This window comes from Corvus kubaryi, unplaced genomic scaffold, assembly GCF_017639235.1.
Source record: "Corvus kubaryi isolate FWS band 111438036 unplaced genomic scaffold, C.kubaryi_AGA036_p1.0 62169, whole genome shotgun sequence".
In the NCBI taxonomy this organism is placed as follows: domain Eukaryota; kingdom Metazoa; phylum Chordata; class Aves; order Passeriformes; family Corvidae; genus Corvus; species Corvus kubaryi.
The window spans coordinates 1-17,296 of NW_024581446.1; the positions used below are offsets into that span (position 1 = coordinate 1).

The 17,296-nt window shown below is 56.2% G+C and overlaps 3 protein-coding genes across 4 annotated transcripts; 1 reads left to right on the forward strand and 2 right to left on the reverse strand.

Annotated features, from left to right (window-relative positions):
• Positions 1 to 6: 6 nt before the first annotated feature.
• Positions 7 to 8,239, forward strand: LOC121672456 (protein SMG5-like; the record flags this gene model as incomplete). Its single annotated transcript, XM_042045107.1, has 8 exons — positions 7 to 256; positions 617 to 775; positions 1,001 to 1,060; positions 1,816 to 1,975; positions 2,357 to 2,447; positions 3,040 to 3,114; positions 3,406 to 3,544; positions 3,929 to 8,239. Coding segments are annotated over 8 exons (1,018 nt in total), but the record flags the coding sequence as incomplete, so codon positions are not given.
• A 5,363-nt stretch (positions 8,240 to 13,602) lies between these two features.
• LOC121672457 (osteocalcin-like) lies at positions 13,603 to 15,053 on the reverse strand. 2 transcript variants are annotated; one of them, XM_042045109.1, is made up of 4 exons: positions 14,447 to 15,053; positions 14,136 to 14,180; positions 13,987 to 14,053; positions 13,603 to 13,849 (listed from the first exon to the last, which is right to left on the reverse strand). In XM_042045109.1, the coding sequence occupies exons 1-4, from the start codon at positions 14,625 to 14,627 to the stop codon at positions 13,720 to 13,722; spliced, it is 423 nt and encodes a 140-aa protein (XP_041901043.1). In that variant the 5' UTR covers positions 14,628 to 15,053; the 3' UTR covers positions 13,603 to 13,719. The 2 variants fall into 2 exon arrangements, with proteins under 2 accessions (XP_041901043.1, XP_041901042.1); XM_042045108.1 differs by having other exon boundaries at positions 13,603 to 13,852.
• A 230-nt stretch (positions 15,054 to 15,283) lies between these two features.
• On the reverse strand, positions 15,284 to 17,092 carry LOC121672458 (polyamine-modulated factor 1-like; the record flags this gene model as incomplete). Its single annotated transcript, XM_042045110.1, has 2 exons — positions 15,284 to 16,428; positions 16,777 to 17,092. Coding segments are annotated over 2 exons (370 nt in total), but the record flags the coding sequence as incomplete, so codon positions are not given.
• Between the last annotated feature and the right edge of the window lie 204 nt (positions 17,093 to 17,296).

The window sequence follows — 17,296 nt, forward strand, 5'->3', positions numbered from 1 at the left end:
CAGATCATGTGTGTTAAAGCAGTTTTCCTCTTTTCCCCCTCATCAGTTGTTTTGCTCTCCTTCTTGTCCCTCCTCTCCAGGGCTGGCCCTGTGTGATGAAGTCAAGGACATCCTGAGTGATGCTGAGCTCCCAGACCTGAAGGCCAACCTGCTGCTCCCTGAAGATGTGGCCCTGCGCAATCTTCCGCCTCTGAAAAATGCACACAAGAGGTTTAACTTTGAGCAGGACCGGCCCATTTTCTCAGCAGTTGAGGAGGTGAGTTGGGGTAAATCCTGAAAAAAGTCAGACCTGGATTGTTGTGTTGTGTGGGTCCTCCTCCCAGCACTTGACGGCTTGGGCAGAGGTTTATGGAGCAGGTGTGGAGGGGTGCTGCTGATGTTTCCTAACATTTTCTTGGGTTGAGGTAGCCCAGACTGCTGGCACCCCCGAACCTTCTGGCTAGCTGTAGCCTTTCCTGCAGTCTCTGACTTCAGAAGAGATCAGAAACATCCATCAGAATTAGGCGTTTAATATCAGTTCCTGCCTTTTTCAAAAGCGTGAGCTGCAGCTCGGCGCTGCCTCAGGCCGCAGTGCCGTGGCTGCTGTGGCTGGTGACTGCCTGCTGCTTCCTTGCAGTCTGTCGTGCGGATCTGCTGCATTCGGAGCTTTGGCCACTTCATTACCCACTTGCAAGGCAGCATCCTGCAGTTCAACTCGGAGCTTGGGATCTTCATCAGCATAGCACAGTCAGAGCAAGACAACTTGCTGCACCAGGCCCAGGCCCAGTTTCACATGGTGAGTTGGTAGAGGTGAATGAATTCTCTGTACTTGGCACAGTTTCCTGTAGGTTACTCTTAAGTTGTAACTATAATCACAGATCTTTGAGAGGAGATGAAAGTTCTGTTTCTTAAAGCTATTCCAGTGTCCCCTTTTCACCCTGGAAGTGTTTCTGGAAGTGTGTGCTAGTGTCAGCTGGTGTGTTTCCTGCTAACTGATATGGAAGTTTGGTTTTGCAACTAGGCTGCAGAGGAAGCTCGTCGGAACAGGCTCATGAGAGACATGGCTCAGCTTCGACTGCAGGTAGGAGATGCCGGTTCCAGCCTGAAAACCAGCAGGGTAGTGGCTGGAATGTCAGATCCTGGGAAGGGGGAACTCTCTGCTCCCATCCCACACAGAGGCAGTAAGTCCATTCTGCATAGATCAAACTGTAGAATATTTCAAGTTGGAAGGGCTCCCATAAGGATCACGGAGTCCAGGTTCCTGCTCCTCACAGGGCTACTTAAAACTAAACTGAATGCCCAAGAGTGTTGTCGAGGCACTCCTCGAGCTCTGGCAGGCTTGGTACCACAACCGCTTTCCTGGGGAGCTTGTTCCAGGAACCAACCACCCTCTGGGCGAAGAACCTTTTCTAATGTTCAGCCTGAACTTGCCCTGATGCAACAATGAAGCTGGAAATTAAATGAACCATTTCCTCATGTCCTATTGCTAGTCAGCACCTCCTGCTCGCTGACCCCTTTGAGGAAGGTGTAGGCTGTGATGATGTCACCCTCAGCCTTCTCTGCTCCAAGCTGAGCAAACTGACACTCTCTAATATTTCGATGCCCCTCCTACATCAAGGTGCCTCAAACTGTTTGCAGTACTCGAGGCGGGACTGCACTGGGCAGTGCAGAGTGGGACCATCACCTCTTGCTGACCCTCTGCTGCATCCAGCCTTCTGTTCTGTATGCTTGGAGGTTGGAAGGGCCTGGTGGAACTTTGCAGGGCAAGTCTTGCCCCATTTGGTGGTGTGTTTCAGCATAAATGTGAAGCGAGTGTCTCTGCATGTGTGTTTTCAGCTGGAGGTGTCTCAGCTGGAGGGAAGTCTCCAGCAGCCCAAGGCGCAGTCAGCCATGTCTCCTTACCTTGTTCCGGACACCCAGGCCCTCTGCCAGCACCTGGCTCTTGTCAAGCAGCTGGCCAGTAGTGGGAGGTTCATCATCATCATCCCTCGAACAGGTATGGGGACTCCACACCAGGTAACCGTCAGTGGCTGCCTGCCCCGTCCCTTCTGTGCTGGGAGCAGGCCCCAGGGGCCATGGGTGGTGGCTTTTCCTCCTCCTGCTCTTATCCTTGACTTCTTCTGGAGCAGTTGCAACACCATTTTGATGTGTTGCTTTTGAGGCCTGTTCTCTGTGTGGCCCATGCTTGGGATTTTGACAGAGTGTGTCAGAACAGCTGAGAGGAGAGAGGTCCCTGTTCCTCCTCTGCCTCTCCTGTGGCAGCTATGCATCAGACAGAGTTCTGTGGAATGGGGAGTACTTGATGCCTCTGGATTCGTTTGCAGAAGTAGAACTGTAAGCAAGATGGTTTTCTGTTTTGTTTTGTTTTTTCTGTTAGTTATCGACGGCCTAGACTTCCTGAAAAAGGAGAACGCCGGTGCTAGGGACAGCATTCGGTATCTGGAAGCAGAATTTAAAAAGGGAAACAGGTAAGAGCAGGAGAGGGGTAGGATTTTCCCTTGCTTTTGGAATGGGTGGGCTTTGGGGTGGGAGCAGGCTGTGGATCACTTGGAGCAGAGTGAGGAGTGGGCCGAGGAAAAGCCAGACTTCAGGAATGGGAAGGTGTTGAAGGAGCAGATTGAGCAGCTGGTTCTTCAGATGTGCTGGTAGTTGGTGCTCAGCTGTGAAGCACAGCTGCTTCTGGGGAATGGTGGAGTTGCATCCCTGTCACTGTATAAACTGGAGTGGTGACCTTTGCTACTGCACTGGGAGTGCTGCAAGAGCCGGATTGATTGTGCCTGGGTGCTCTGCAGGAGCACAGTTGAGAGGACAGACTGCATCTCTGAGGCCAGTGTCAGGGCTGGTGGGCTTGAGACGTGGTACTGTGAGTGGCATGTGGGAATGGTGGTGAGGCAGGGAGGTGATCGAAGGGATTCACAGAGGATTCCTTGGATGGACCTTTGGGTGTTAAATTTGGGTTGGTGGAAGCCCTGCAGCACCCAGAGGAGCTGCTGTGGAGTGCTGACTTTAAGCCTGTGTGACGGTCTCCATACGAACTCAGAGACTCTGCTCTCTCCTCAGGTACATTCGTTGCCAGAAAGATGTTGGGAAGAGCTTTGAGAGGCATAAATTGAAGAGACAAGATCTAGATGCCTGGTAAGATTTCAGCATCTGAAGGTATCTGAGCTCAATTCCCAGCAGGCAGGTGGCTTTGGGGAGAGGTGGTGGCACTGGGACCCACTGCAGAGCTTGTTCTGTGTGAGTAATGATGAAATTCCCTGGAGACAGGGACAGCCATCTGTGCATGTAATACCAAGCACTCTGTGCTCAAAAGGGTCTCAGAAAAGTCCTTAACGGGAACAAGAAAGCAGCCCTGCTTCCCACTTACCCTCCCAAGCAGACGTGGTCTTCTCGCTGACCTTCCCCTCTGTTTCTCTTGTCTGTCAGGAATCTCTATAAAATACTGGACAGCTGCAAACAATTGACAGTGTCCCAGGGCAGTGGAGAGGATGACACCACGGGAATGGTCACCATCATCACGGGCTTCCAGCTGGAGGACTCGAGCATGTTCTCGGTGCCCATGCAGGTCAGTAGCTCTTTTCTGGCCAAGCTGAGTCATTCTGCTTCCCAGCAAGGATATAATATGATTCATTGGCAAGAGAATTTTTTTTTTTTTAATGTTTTGTTGCCTTGGCTAATAACTGGCCTGGTTTCCCCAAAGTTACTTTATACGTTGAGATTCTTTATTCCTTCAAGGCTTCTTGATTTTGTGGTACAGAGTATTCTGGGAAAGGTGGGAGAATTGAATTTCATGTCTGTGCAGGTGTCTTGTACCAAAGCAACGAGAATTGGGAGGATTTGGCCTTCCAGCTGTGCCAGGCTGCTGGAGAATCCCTGGGTTGGGAATGGCAGCTGTCTTGTCGAGGCAGGTTAAAAATTAACCACCTGTTTTGTCTGTGTTTGCTTGCAGTCTGCCATCCAGGCAGCCGCCAATGCCAGCATAGAGATAAAAAATGTTCTGGAGTTCTACAAGCAGTGGAAAGAGATGGGCTGATGGTCAGAAAGGCATCGGGCTGGTGAACCTTTCTCTCCCCCTCTCGGAACGTGCAGCGTCTGAACGAAGGAAACAACAATCTGGGCGACACTTAAGACACGAAGAAGCAGCAGCAGCAACAGCAACAAAAATACCTACCCAAACGAATTAAAAAAAAATAATCCAATGTGGGCACGCACACCGACACCCTCCACCTGCATCCTGACCAGACGGCTGTACAGCTCTGATGGCGCCAACTGCTCTGAGAGACGCCCCGTGGTGTGGCCGGGGCAGAGCTCTGCCCTTCTCCCAGTCGGCAGAGATGGGCGAGAGACGGGCAGTCCTTCATTCCCCTCCTTCCTCCCAAAGCTTGCTTGGCCAGCAGAAACAGGCTGGTGGTTCAAAGCATGGACTTAACTTCAGCAAAACCAAACCAGTGCAGCAGAAAGAGAACCCTCCGGCTTGGGAAAGAAGATCCAAAGAGTGTTTTGCTCTTGTTCGGCAATCTGGGGACAGGAAAGCGGATAGTATTTTTCCCTCCCCCCTTTTGAATTAATTATTTTTCAAGGGTTTTTTCCTTTTAATTTTTAGTTTTTATACATATGAATAATATTAAAAAAAAAAAAGGAGTTCCCTTCAGGTTCTGGATACTCTTCCAATGTCAGAAAGAAAAGGAAACACTTATGCTATTTAAAAGGGGGGGAAAGCTCTTAATATAATTTTTTTTGTCTTAGAACAAGCATATTTATTTCCTTTCCCAGGCCCCCAAGGAGTGGGCTCCATGCAAAGGGATGTTGGTCTGTGAGGAGGGAGCAGCCCCACATTGTGCACTCCACTCTCCCTGGGAGCTGCACGCTTCACGAGCGACACGAACTCGACCACGCTGCTCCAGGGAGGCCACAGGACTCTGTGCCTCCATCCGCAGTTTCTCCCACTTTGCTTCCAGCATTAGACCTTGGAGAAAAGGAGGAATCCAGTATAAGAACTGGAAGAGAGAGACAAGCTGGGAGGGATTTAAACCATTAATGCTCAAATGCTTGGCCTGAGCACTGCAACCCTGGGATGGAGCAAATGTCTCCAAAGGACCCAAAGCCTCTTTTTCATCTTTTCTTTTTTTCCCTTTTTTATCCCCCTAAATCTTTCAATAGGATGTGGAGGAGGAAGGAGAATCTCAAAGCCATTATTTTCTGCTGGTTGTTCGATGCACCACTGCTGCAATGCCGTGCTAGAGATGGTGACAGAGCTGGAGTGTTTGTGTCCCCCTTTCTCGCGTCCTTCTGGGCTGGCAGAGGCGGTGCCGTGACCACTGCTGCCCGGGAGCACTGAGCTCACGGACTGTTCCATGCTTTTTGCATCCCAGACAGGAGGGCTGATGCTACCTGGATGGATGCTGGAAGAGCTGGTTCCCCAGGTGACCTGTGAGGGATCCCACAGACCTCCATCCTGACAGCATCTCACGCAACCTGTGTCTGACACGCTGTCACTTGGCCGGTGCTCGGATATGAAGCTGCAGGTTGCTTGCAGGGCAGCAGGAGAGGGGCTGGGCAGTCTCTTCATGCTCCCTCTTGCCTCTCTGTGCCCACGGAACAGATGTCTTCATCCACATGAACCAGCAGCAGCTATGCAAGTACAAACCACTGGAGTCTTCTGTGTTCTCACATGGGCCAGCCGGAAGCTGCTACAGCCAGGGTGTAACATGAGAAGCTGAGTCACATACTCCACCCTGTCCAGGCTCCGAGCATGGTGTGTTGTACTGCAGGGGTGGGATGTTCCTTGTTTTCAGGTAAAAACTAAAAATACCAGCACAAGTACCAGAAGATTCATTTCGATTCCAGTTCCAGCTCTTTTGCAGCACAGCAGAGGGAAATGCCAATCTCCATGGTACAGCTAGTTCATCCCTGGAGGCTGGCAGGCTGGTTGTGAGGGACAGGGGTTTCCCTGCAGGATTTTCCCTTTTACAGCTTCTCCTGAAACTCACAGTACTTTGCTTGGCTAAGCCAAGAAAAGATCATATGCAGGACAGCAGGTCAGAGACTCCGGCACACCTTGGGGATTCTTGGAGATCTGAGATGGGTTGTGAAGCTCCCAGTCACTCTTTCCTCCAGTGGTTTTATTTGAAGCCATTTGTTTGTGTAGCTCATTATTTCTGTTTGATGGGGTGGAAAAAGAGAAGGGAATCGCCTTGTGGGACTGCTCTTGAGGTGAAACCCTCCTTGTCTGGCAGGGGGCACGGAGAGTTGGTGTGCTCTGCTTTTTCCTGCTACTGAAGAAACCCCACCCCGATCCTGGCTGCTGAGCACAGCAGAGGAGTCTGGGGGTCACTGGGGCTGAGCCCGGTGTGTGCATCCTGAGAGCCTCAGTGCCCGCCTTGGGGCCGTGCTTGGGGTTGGTGAAGAGAAGCATTGCTGGGCCATGGTCAAAGCAGTGAGGAGCTGGGGCAGTCCTCAGCTTCACTCCCGGTCGAGCATTCCTTAGGTCCTGGCTGGATCTTGAGGGGAGAGCAGTACAGGTAAAGCAGCAGCCCAGAGGGAATTCCTGTCTCACTGATGGCAAGTGTTTCAGTTGTTGGCAAGTGTTTCGGTTCTTGCAGCTCCCGCAGCTGTGCAGGGTGGCAGCTGGGAGCCAAGTGCTGGGCGGTTGGGCAGGCTGAGGAGGATCTGTGTTCTGAGCCACTGAGGCCTTGTGTGGGCACAGGATGCAGTTTAAGAACAAAAGTAAATAGATTCAGTTTCTGTAACCAGAGCTTTGGAGCCCATGTGGGACTGCATGGCAACAGCAGGGGCTGCTCACAACTCTCCCTTAGTCACTGCTCTAGTCCCCTGAGGGGCTGGTTTAATATTCCCAGGTTTTGCATACCTGGAGGGTAGGAAGATGCCCTCACCATGCAATGGGGAATCCTGACTGCCCCCATGGCCCCTTTCACTCTGGGCTGGATGGGGAGGGATTGTGACCTTTAAAAGGGGCACCAGAATGGTCCCTATGCCACCCTCCTCCTCTCCAGAGCACACAGTCATGCTTGAGGACCTGGTGAATAGTTACTGGATTTGCATCCCCAGTCAGAGATACCTGGAGCTGAAGAACTGGGAGGCTCCACAGTGTGGTAGCAGAGCAGCCTTGGGGAGATGGCATGGAGTGTCCTCCAGCAAGCGTGACCTTCTGAGGGGACTCAAACGTGTCATCCCCAGGCTTGGGGTAAAGGAAGGCGCTTCTCAGCCCCCCATCCCAGCACTCAGGATGAGCTGGAGTTTTCTCCCTGGGGATAAATTGAACAGATCTGCTCTCTCCAGGGGCCACTGCGTTTCTCCCCTGGCATGGTGGTTGCTGATACGACGTGGCTCTTGGGGTGGAAGCAAACAGGATGGTCTGTGGGAGGCTCTGTGCAGCCTGTGGCTGCTGTGGTGCTGCAGCGGGGGCTCCCCGAGAGCCCCCCACCCTGTGCACCTGGTCCAAGCCAGAACTGTGAGCTGCCTCATCAAGAGAGCATCAGGCAGTATGGAGACTGTGCAGGCTCTGGCCATGGCTCTTCCCTGCAGTGCTGCTTCTGCACCAACTCCAGGCTTGCCCTGGAGCAGCTGTAAGTCAGTCCGGTAGTGCCCGCTGTTCTGGGAAGGAGAGCAAACAGAAAAACCATCTTGTGGGCTGAAAACAAGGGTTTTCATGTGTTTTGGTGTGTTTCTTGGATTTGGTTTTTCTCTTCATTACCACCCTGTTGAGCTGTTGGGGGTTTTTGGGGTGACCCCACACTGGGAGGACACAGGTCTGTGGTGGCTGAGGCTGGCTGGGCTGTCCCCACAGCATGGTGGACACAGTCGCTGGTGCTTGTTGGGCTTCTGCTCCATGGTTTCATGGGCTGTTCCAAGCAGCTTCTCTGCTCCCATCCTTGCTTGGCTTGAGGCCACCCGCAATGCCTCGGGTTTTGTCTCGCATCTTCAATTTAGGGCTCTTTTCCTTCTTGGTGTGCAGCAGCAGTGGCCAGGCCGGCCAGCGTGGGGACAGGGCGGGCTGGCACAGGGGCTGTGTCGCTGGCCTTGCCGCCTGCAGTGAGGGGACTGGGTTTGAGGCGAGGGACAATCACCTCTCCTCAGCCCTCATGTGGCACACGGGCTTGCAGAGCCAGGGAGGATCGCTCTCAATGAGGGGCGAGGGGATGTGGGGCCCAGCTGGGCGAGGAGGGGCTGGGGCTCCTGGCATGTGTCTGACCATGGTCTGAACACGGTGACTGGCTTAATAAAATACCAGGTGTTTGTACTTCGTGTCCTGTGGTTGTTCCCAGCCCATCCCACCTTTCCTGTGCAGCCCTGGAGCTGAGTGCATTTTCCAGCTGTAAATCCACTCTCAAGCATATGCTTTGCTGACTGAACTTCCCAGTAAAGAAGTGCAGGTGGGTCCTTCCTTATCCCTGTGATGGGAGTAGCATTTCCCTTGCCACCTCTGTGATTTGGGATGACTTCATCCTCTTGCTAGGACTCTGCATGCTGCTGCCACAGGAGCACCCCTGACCCTGCACAAGGACCTGCCGTGGCTCATTGGGGCCCCTCACTTAACAGGGGAAAGGGGGTGGAGAAGCAGGTGACAGGGAAAGTGTAAATTTTCTAAATGTGTAACTTTTCAGTGTCCAGTTGAGGCGCTGGGAGAGGGTGGGCTGGGGGCTGCAGGCTGGAGATCAGGCTCTGCAAGGGTCCCACCATGCCCTGGTGCCAAGGGCAGCTGAGGGGTGTTCTGTAGGGAAAGGAAATAAATCAGTATTCCTGCCCTGAATTCATTGCCGTCAAAGCTCCCTGATTTGCTTCTCCTGTCATAATTCTCTCTCCCTCTCGGATTCTTTGGAGGCTGCTACTGGCAGGAAGGTCAGAGAGGGGGGTTGTGAAAGGGCAAATCCAGCTTCAGTCCCCAGCGGGGAAATGGGCTGTGGGCAAGACCTGCCCAGTCCCAACGCCAAGCAGGCAGAAAGGGACTGTCACTGCTGGCTCCATCCCCTTCAACAGGGCTGGGAACGCCTCTTCCAGCTTGGGAGGGCCGTGCCAAGAGGCTGCCGGCCCCATAACAAACCCTGAGCCTCCATCATCAGTCCGTGCAGGATGGTGTTGCTGTGGGAGGGTCCGTGGGTGGGGGTTTGTCCCACAGCCCTTACATGGGAACGGACTGAGGTGAAATTGAAGCAGAAAAAGGCCACAACCCTGGTCAGGGGTTGGGGCTCCTGGTCCTGCTTGTTGGGGAACTGAATCCTCAAGGACCCCCAGGAGCCGCTGTCTCTCCAACCCCACTCACTGCCTGTTCCCCTCTTCTGTGCCTCTGCTTCCCACTTCTGCTACAGACGTGTCACTCCCCTGCCTGGGTTTGCTGTGTCTCATGTTGGTTATTTTGGAGGGACTGCTCAGCACCAGGGTCTGCATCTTAGGCCCTCCCTTTGGCCTCCTGCCAACAACCCTGGGTTCAAGTGACTTCCTCTTGGCTGGGGCCACCAGAACAGCAGAGCCCTGGTGTGGACCAGCCTGCACCTTGGGCTCTTCGGGACAGCCATAGGGTGTTTTTGAGCTGCTCATGCGGTGCCCAGCACTCAACACAAGTCCTCTGGGGATCAATAAATCCCCAAAGATAGGGGCTTTGGAAAGCATCCATCCTGCTGCAGCTCCTCGCTCCTCTCTTTCCTGAGCTCCATGCAGCTGCAGCAGGAACCTTCTGCTGGCATTTGCCCCCATGGGCTAAGCCGGAGCTGCTGCCCGCCCTCCTGCTGCCAGGTCAGTTTTGTTTCCCCAAACTTGCTTTCTCCACCTCTTCCCTCCCAGATGGGAGGACCCTGGTGGGACCCTGCACTGTGCCCCGGTGGGTGTTTTTGAGGCCCCCTGCATGGACCTGCACTTGGCTTTGTCACCTGCCCTGGCTCTCCCAAACTTGGTGGCATTTAAGGTCCAGTGCCCAGAACCGCCTTCCAGTGGCCCCTCCAGCGCTGGAGGCTCCCGTGTGCCCCCCGTGCACGGTAAGGGGTCGTGTCTTCAGCAGGAATTTGAGGGGATCTCAGCCAAGGCAAGGCTGTGGCAGGGTAGGCGATCTGTCCAGCACAAAGCTGCCTTTGAGCCCGGCAGGGGCCCCGTCTGCCCCTTTTGCAGTGAGTGGGAGCTGCCGGGGAGGGACCCGGGATGGAGCCAGGAGAAGGGCAGCCAGCAGCAGTGGCAGGACTGAGACCTCTGGCCCATGGCAGTGGTGAGGAGGGGGCTCTGCAGGGCAGCTGCAGGAGGGGATGCCCACACGGCAGCAGCCACCGTACCACTGGTGCTTCTCGCCAGCACTGCTCTGGCTTCTGCTGGGGGCAGAGCAGCAGGAAGTTTCTCCAGATACTTTTGGTTCATTTTGGGTTTTCCTCCCTCTAAACCACTGTGTGAGTTTTGGGCTGAGGGGTGAGTGGGATGCTTATGGCACCCCTCGTGCTGCTGAGCTGCTCTCCCTGTTGCCCCAATTTCCCCAGCTGCCCAGTTCAGTGTCCTTCATCAGGCCTTGCATAACAACTTTGCTGGGCTGGGAAATGGGGGGCTGCAGGGTGTCTCTGGGGGCTTGCTCCTGCCGTGATGGTCCTAAGCCTTCATCTGCCAGGGACATCCCTAGGGTTGGGAGCCTCTCTGGGGGGAGGGTGTACAGTGGCGTGGGGGATGAAGCAGGATCTCCTTCTTTCCTGCAGCACCCTGGACCCCTGACCAGCCCCCACCCCTGACCCTGATCTGCTCCCCCATTCTGGGCCTGAGGTCCTGATCCTGTCCAGTCAGTAGCTCTCTGTGAGAGTCAAACAGAAAGCAGGCTTTGCCGCTTACAACCTTGGAAAAAGCCAGGAGCCTTCCTGGGTGTGTCTGTCCTGGCTCCTGCAGCCACAATCCCCATCCCCCGGTGGGCTTGGTCCTGAAGACCCAACCTCTCTCTCACCCTGAGTGCTGTGGCCCCACCATGCTGCAGGTAAAGCTGGAGCAGGTCTCCAGGGTCCACCAGGTGCCTTGGGTATGTGTGGCTGGGGGAAGGGGAGGCTCTGTCCCCAGGTTTCTTCCCCCGGTTCCCTCATCCAAGGTGGGAAATCCCCTGGACTCCCCATGAAACCTTGTTCTAGCTGGGAGATAACTCCCAGACCACTCTGTCTCAGTTCCCCGCCCACCACGATTCCAAAGCAGCTCTTGGGCTGCCCCACTTCCCCTGCGGTGTCCCTTGACCAGCCCCGCTGTCCCCACAGATCTTCTGGGAGGATGGGATCATGTTGGGGTACTGGCACCCCTAGAGCTAGGCCATTGACTGTGTCCTCAGCTCCTTTCAGAGGATGAATGAGATAGGCAACATCTGGACACACTTCCTGCTGACCTGGTGGGGATGGGGACAGGGATGGAGATGAGAATGGGAATAGGAATGGTGATGGGCATGGGGATGGAGATGGGATGGGAGCAGGGACAAGAATGGGGGCGATGAAATGATGGGATGGAAATGGGGACAGGGACAGTTGTGGAGGTTGTGGAGATGGGGACAGGGTTGGGGATGAGAAGAGGATGGAAATGGGAACAAAGAAAGGCTGGCGATGGGGACAGGGATGGGGTTAGGGAGAGGGCTGGGGACAGGGATGGGGGTAGGGACACAGACAGGGACAGGAATAGGGATAAGGAGGGGATGGAGATGAGGATGGGGACAAGGATGGGGGTAGGGACAGGGACACAGCTCATCACAAAACATGCTGTGCCAGCAGCTGTTTCATGCGGCACTGCCTGGTGCTTTTGTCCTCCCTGGAGATCTGCTGGGAGCCTCAGCACTGGCCACTGCTTATCTGCCTGCTGCTTGTCTGCCCCTATCCCTTTGCCCCCAGCTGTGCCCACCTCTTCAGCTCCTGGTACCTGCCCACCACATCTGCTGCATCTGTGACTGTGGAGCTCTCAGCTTCTACAGCCTGGGGGAGGCTCAGTGATCTCGGGCTGGCACAGGGATGGCGCTGGGGCAGGGACAGGGAGCTGCAGGCCCCATGACATGGAAGTGTGTGTCTGTCAGAGGCTGCACGTCTGCCTGTGGGTGCCTACACAATGCCAGACTCCTGGCTCAGCGATGTTTGGCACTGTTGCTTTGTCCCTGTGGCTGTTTTGAACTCCTTCATCTGCACTGGCCTCTCTTGCTATTCCCAGCACATTTGGGATGAGGAAACTGGTGCTGGAGGTTTCCTCCTTCTCAGATTTTTGGTTGTCTTGGTGATTCCCCCTGTTGAGGCCCAAAGCCAAGGTTTTCGCAGGGTCCTCGCTGTGGGAGCTGACAGGGGTCTGTGCCCCTCCACCCATTCCCCCTTCACAAATTCTCTGAGCTGGAGCGTCCTCAGCTGAGCAAAGTGCTGCAGGCGGCTTTCGTGTGCCCCTTCCTCTACGACAGCCTCCTGCTCTTCTACCGGGTGGGTTGGGTGGCCCAGGGCAAGAGTAGGGTGCCCCCACTACAGGGGTGGCCAGGGTGCTTCCAGAGGGTGGTTCTCACCCTCCTCCCCACAGCTCCTCTGCTGCTGCTGGTGTGACTGTGCCTGGAGTGAAGTCGTGGTCAGGTACTGCCACCGCCTGCTCTTCGTGCTGCTCACCAGCTTCCTCTTCACATCTCACCTGCCCACGTGCCTTGTGCCCGGCTGCTCTGACTGCACCAGTGAGCAGCAACCCCCCGTGCCCCCCACTGCCATGGCTCCTGTCCCCTGCCCCCAAAGCAGCCCCTTGCAGCAGGAGCTGCACAAGGATCCCCAGCATCCATGGGTGCTGGCCTCTCAGCCTGGCAGGACACAGCCACCAGCTGTTCCACATCTGTTCTGTGCTGGGCCCCCCCCTTGCAGCTGGAGGCCATCCTCTGTGATGTGTGCATGCACCAGGCCTGGCTGTGGGGCCACCTGAGCCCCACTGGGATCCCAAACACCTCCAGCACTGCTGGGCTGGCCCTTGTGGGCAACACCGCCATCATCAGCGCCTTGACTGTGGCCTTGCCCAAGACCCCCGGTGGCCCTGGCCGCCCCCCAGGCGTCCCCACTGGGGCTGGGCACTGGAGGGACCCGGGACACCGTGTGAGGGGCTGGGCTGCGGAGCCTGGGAGGACGCAGCATCCTGGCAGCTTCTTTGTGGTGGACCCCGCTGTCGGGTGTCTTGCAATGTCCCTCTCCCCCACCTCATCCCTCTGCACCCCGACTGTGCCTTAGTTCTCCCAATGCAAACCAGTAATGATTCCATGAATTTGGGGCAGGGACAATATGTCATCCGATGTGGGGACCCAGCAGTGCATGCGTGCATGTGTGTGTCAAGGTTAATGAGTAATTAAGGTGGTTTGTGATGAAATCCCTGGTCAGGCCCCAGGGCCTCAGGGTGCACGGAGCAGCTCTGCTGTTCCCCAATAACCCCATGCTTGGGAGAAGCAGCTTTAAATTAAACTGGAATAATGATGGTGCAGCTCTGGGCTCGTCACTGCTGGGAGCAGGATCTGGGGGTGGTAGCACTGCTTCTCCTTGGAGCCTGGGGGGGGACAGGGAGGAAATCAGGAGTCCTCAGCTGTGTGGGGTGGGGTGACATGGGGCACATCCACTGCAGCCTCCCACCCACCCACGCCCCAAGCTTGGGAAGGAATTGGCTCCACCATTTGCATTTATTCCTTTCCAGGGCTAACAGAAAGGGTGAGAGGGTGAAGGTGTAAAGGGGGAGCTGACGGCGGTTTCTGGGAGCTCAGCCCCTGCCCCACAGCACAGCAGGGCGTGGCTGGGGCTACACGAGGCCGTAGTAGCGCCGATAGGCCTCCTGAAATCCGATCTGGTCGGCCAGCTCGTCACAGTCGGGGTTGAGCTCGCACACCTCACGCTTGGCCTCCAGTGGGTCAGGCGGGGCTCCATAGGTGCTGCTGGGGACAAATGGGGGACTCAGGGGGTGTTGGGAGGTCCCATGGGAGCTGGGGGCTCCTGGGGAGGGGCTGAGCCAGCAGGCCTCCCCTCATCTGGGGGCCGTGATCCCTCGGCCAGCAGGACCAAGCACTACCTGTCATAGCCATAATTTCGCTTCTGTCTCTGCACCACCTCGGCGCTGGCGCGTCTGGAGACGAAGGCTGCAGGGACAGGGTGGTGGGTCAGGGGGGTCATGGCCCCCTCTCCCCAGGGCAGCGGGGCCCAGCAGCTGCGGTCACTCACCTTCAGAGCTGGGCGAGTCCTTGGTGCTGGTGGAGCCATCGGCAGCTGCAAGTGACACGGAGGGGTGGGTGGGCTCAGGAAAGCCCCATGTGGGCTCTCCTCTCACCACACTCCTTTTGGGGCTCAGATCCCTCACTGAGTTCCCCCAAACTGCTGAAGGATGTCCTGCTCCCTATCTCCCTGTTGCAGCCCCATGCCCCCCCCACCCCAAGGCTCAGCAAATTTCTCCCAGTCCTTCTGCTCCCTCCTGAGCCCTTCCCAGGGCACAGAACCACCCCCACTGTCCCCATCAGCCCCAGACACCCCCGTACCTCTGCGGCAGAGGCCAAGGGTGAGCAGGGCCAAGAGGGTCAGCAGGACGAGGGACTTCATGGTGCCTTCCTGTGCTGGGCTGAGCACAGCCCCAGCTCCCTGGGTGTCTTTATAGGGTGCTGTGGCCTTGGCAAGGGGGGTGCATGGCCCCACCAGGGTTATTTCCAGCACATCCGCCATGGCTGGAGCTGCCGGCAGAGGTGGCAATTGTGGTTTGGGATGAACTTGGTCCCCCTATGCCCAGCCAGAGCCCACAAAGGGAGGGAAATGTGGCCCTGGGCCAGCGGGGGATTTGTTGGTGGGCCCAGCCCTGCTGGCATGGCAGCACCCAGTCCCCACTGGAATGGGTGAGGGGGCACTGGGGGCTCCTTGATGCACTCCCCAGTCACCCACTGCCCTGCCCCAGTTCCCACTGCTGGATCCCAGCATTGTCTTCTGTGACACGGGGAGACTTTCCTGCCAAAAACTGGGATTTTCGTCCATGTGCAGGGCCAGTGGTCGGGACTTGTTGACCCACTTTTGAGGGAGCAGCACAGGCTTCCTTTGTGGCATTGTCATGCCGGGCCCCTGGAGGAGGGTGAGCAGGTGCCCATGCCCTTGGTCTCCGCACAGCTCCTCCCTGCCACATGCCATGGCAGATGCTGCGTGGCCAGGGCAGTCAGAGCCCCTGAATAACATTCCTCTTTGGGATCCTGACCACTTTTTGATCCTGTAAATCCCAGCCCTGTCCTGAAAAGCGGAACTTGGAGGCTTTGGGGCAGAGGGAGGATAGAACTGCTGAACCAGAGCCTTTGTCAGACAAACCCGTAAAGTATAGAGTACATGGGCCAAGGACGTGGCAGGAGCCAAGCTGGGAACAACAGCCCCAATTTATTGAGATTCCAGCACAACAAGGGCAGGCACAGGGGAAATGGTTGCAGCCGCTCTGTCGCAGGCTCTAATTGCAAACAGAGGTTGGGGTGTGGTGCAAGCAGCCACTGCTGCTCCCCAGTTTGCCACAGGGCACGGCCTCTCCTTGGGGTGGAGACCACGGAACCTGCTGCCCTCAGTGGCTGCTGGACTCAGAACCTCTCTCAGTCTCCCTCAGGTGCGAGGGGACTCTCCTCATTCCCTGCCAGCCCCAGGAACAACCTGTGCACTCTGGAGGCACACGTCACTCGTGGGGCTCTGGCAGCGAGATCCCGGGAGCCTTCGCTTCCCCAGCCTGCAAACTTTCAATGAGGCCCTTAACAGATGACTCTGGGTGGGGAAAACCAGTCTGGTTCCAGAACAGAACATTAAACCCCTGTGCCACAAGCCCACAAAGTGGAAGCAGGGCCATTCCAACCTCTGCACAGACCCCCAGATACCTCAGGCTGCTGGGAGGGGACCAGGGCTGGAAATAACGTGGAAAACAGAACGGATGGTAATGAGGAACCTGGTGCAGCAGCTGCTGCCACATCTGCAACGGGTTTGAGCACATGGAGACTGAATGAACCTGCAAGCACAGGCAGGAACATGTGTGCTCCTGCTCGTGGGCTCCTCAGGTCTGGGCACGGTGTGGCTTGGGGCTTATGGCACTGAATTCTGTCTAATGCACAGCTAATATAGCTACAAAACCCCAAATGTGGCTTTGGAAACTGGAGTCAGGCCTGTCACAGCACTCAGGGGAGCAGATGAGAGCACAGACACACTTTGTGCCACTTGTCTCTGTCTAGCTGAGTAGGAAATAGGGAATTGCCATCCATTTCCAAAGATCCCAATGTTTTTTTTTGTTTCTTCGCCAAATCTGATCAAATGGTGCCAGTCCAGCAGCTGTTCCGGTTCCTCTGCAGTCTCCAGTGGCCTGATGGGGTGATTCTCAGTTTGGGTTCTGCGCACACCCTGTCCCATCGGTGCTTTGGGACAATTAACTGTCTCAGCAGAGCCCGTGGGACATTCTGAGGCCTCACTGGGGCTCCTGGAATGTCATGACGAGTTCTCGTTGCTCCTTACTGATTGCCTGGAAGGAACACAACCCACAGACCTCAACATGATGCTTCTCCCACCCTGCCACACTCAGGGAGGAAAGTGGGCTGAGTGTGTCACACACTGCTGTCCCCTGCATGCACAGAACATAACCCCCTCATCTCCCTCAGGAACATGCCACAGCCCACCCACTCCACAGGGAAAAGCACCTGAGACCTCCAGAGAAAATGCCCAGGCCTAAAGTTTCAGCAGGACTTGGCTGCTGGGGAGGTCTTGGAGAAGTGGAGGGTTTGAATGTCATTCCAGGCCCCACTGAGCCCCCTCCAGCGGGTGCTACAAGGAGGAGGTTGGTTTGGTTTGGTTTGGTTGGATCTGTTTTTACCTGCCAGGCCTGTTGGCGAGCCTGGATCAGCTGCTGCAACTCCGCAATCCTGTCCCTCCCCATCAGCACAGACTCAGCCACCTTCCTGTTCTCTTCCTCCTTCTCCCTGAGGACTCTGCGCAGGTAGGAGCGGTGCTTCAGGAAGTACGGCACCATGGCGCTGCGGACGTCGTCCTCGGGGATCCCGCTGGGCCGCCTGCGCACACAGCACGACCTGGGGCAGCCGGAGGGCCGGGATCCCGGCCGGCACCAGCCCCACAGAGCCCCACACTGTCCCACACAGCCCCACAGAGCCCCCACACAGCCCCACACAGCCCCCACAGCCCCTACACAGCCCCCACAGCCCCACAGAGCCCCACAGAGCCCCACACTGTCCCACACTGTCCCACACAGCCCCACAGAGCCCCCACACAGCCCCACACAGCCCCACACAGCCCCACACTGTCCCACAGAGCCCCACACAGCCCCACCCAGTCCCACACAGCCCCACAGAGCCCCCACACAGCCCCACACAGCCCCA

Coding starts and splice junctions, on each gene's coding strand:
- LOC121672457 (XM_042045108.1), bottom strand. CDS start 14,627: ATGGCGGATGTGCTGGAAATAACCCTGGTGGGGCCATGCACCCCCCTT. Junction 14,181..14,446: donor CCTTGGCCTCTGCCGCAGAG/GTACGGGGGTGT, acceptor TGTCACTTGCAG/CTGCCGATGGCTCCACCAGC. Junction 14,054..14,135: donor GGACTCGCCCAGCTCTGAAG/GTGAGTGACCGC, acceptor CTGTCCCTGCAG/CCTTCGTCTCCAGACGCGCC.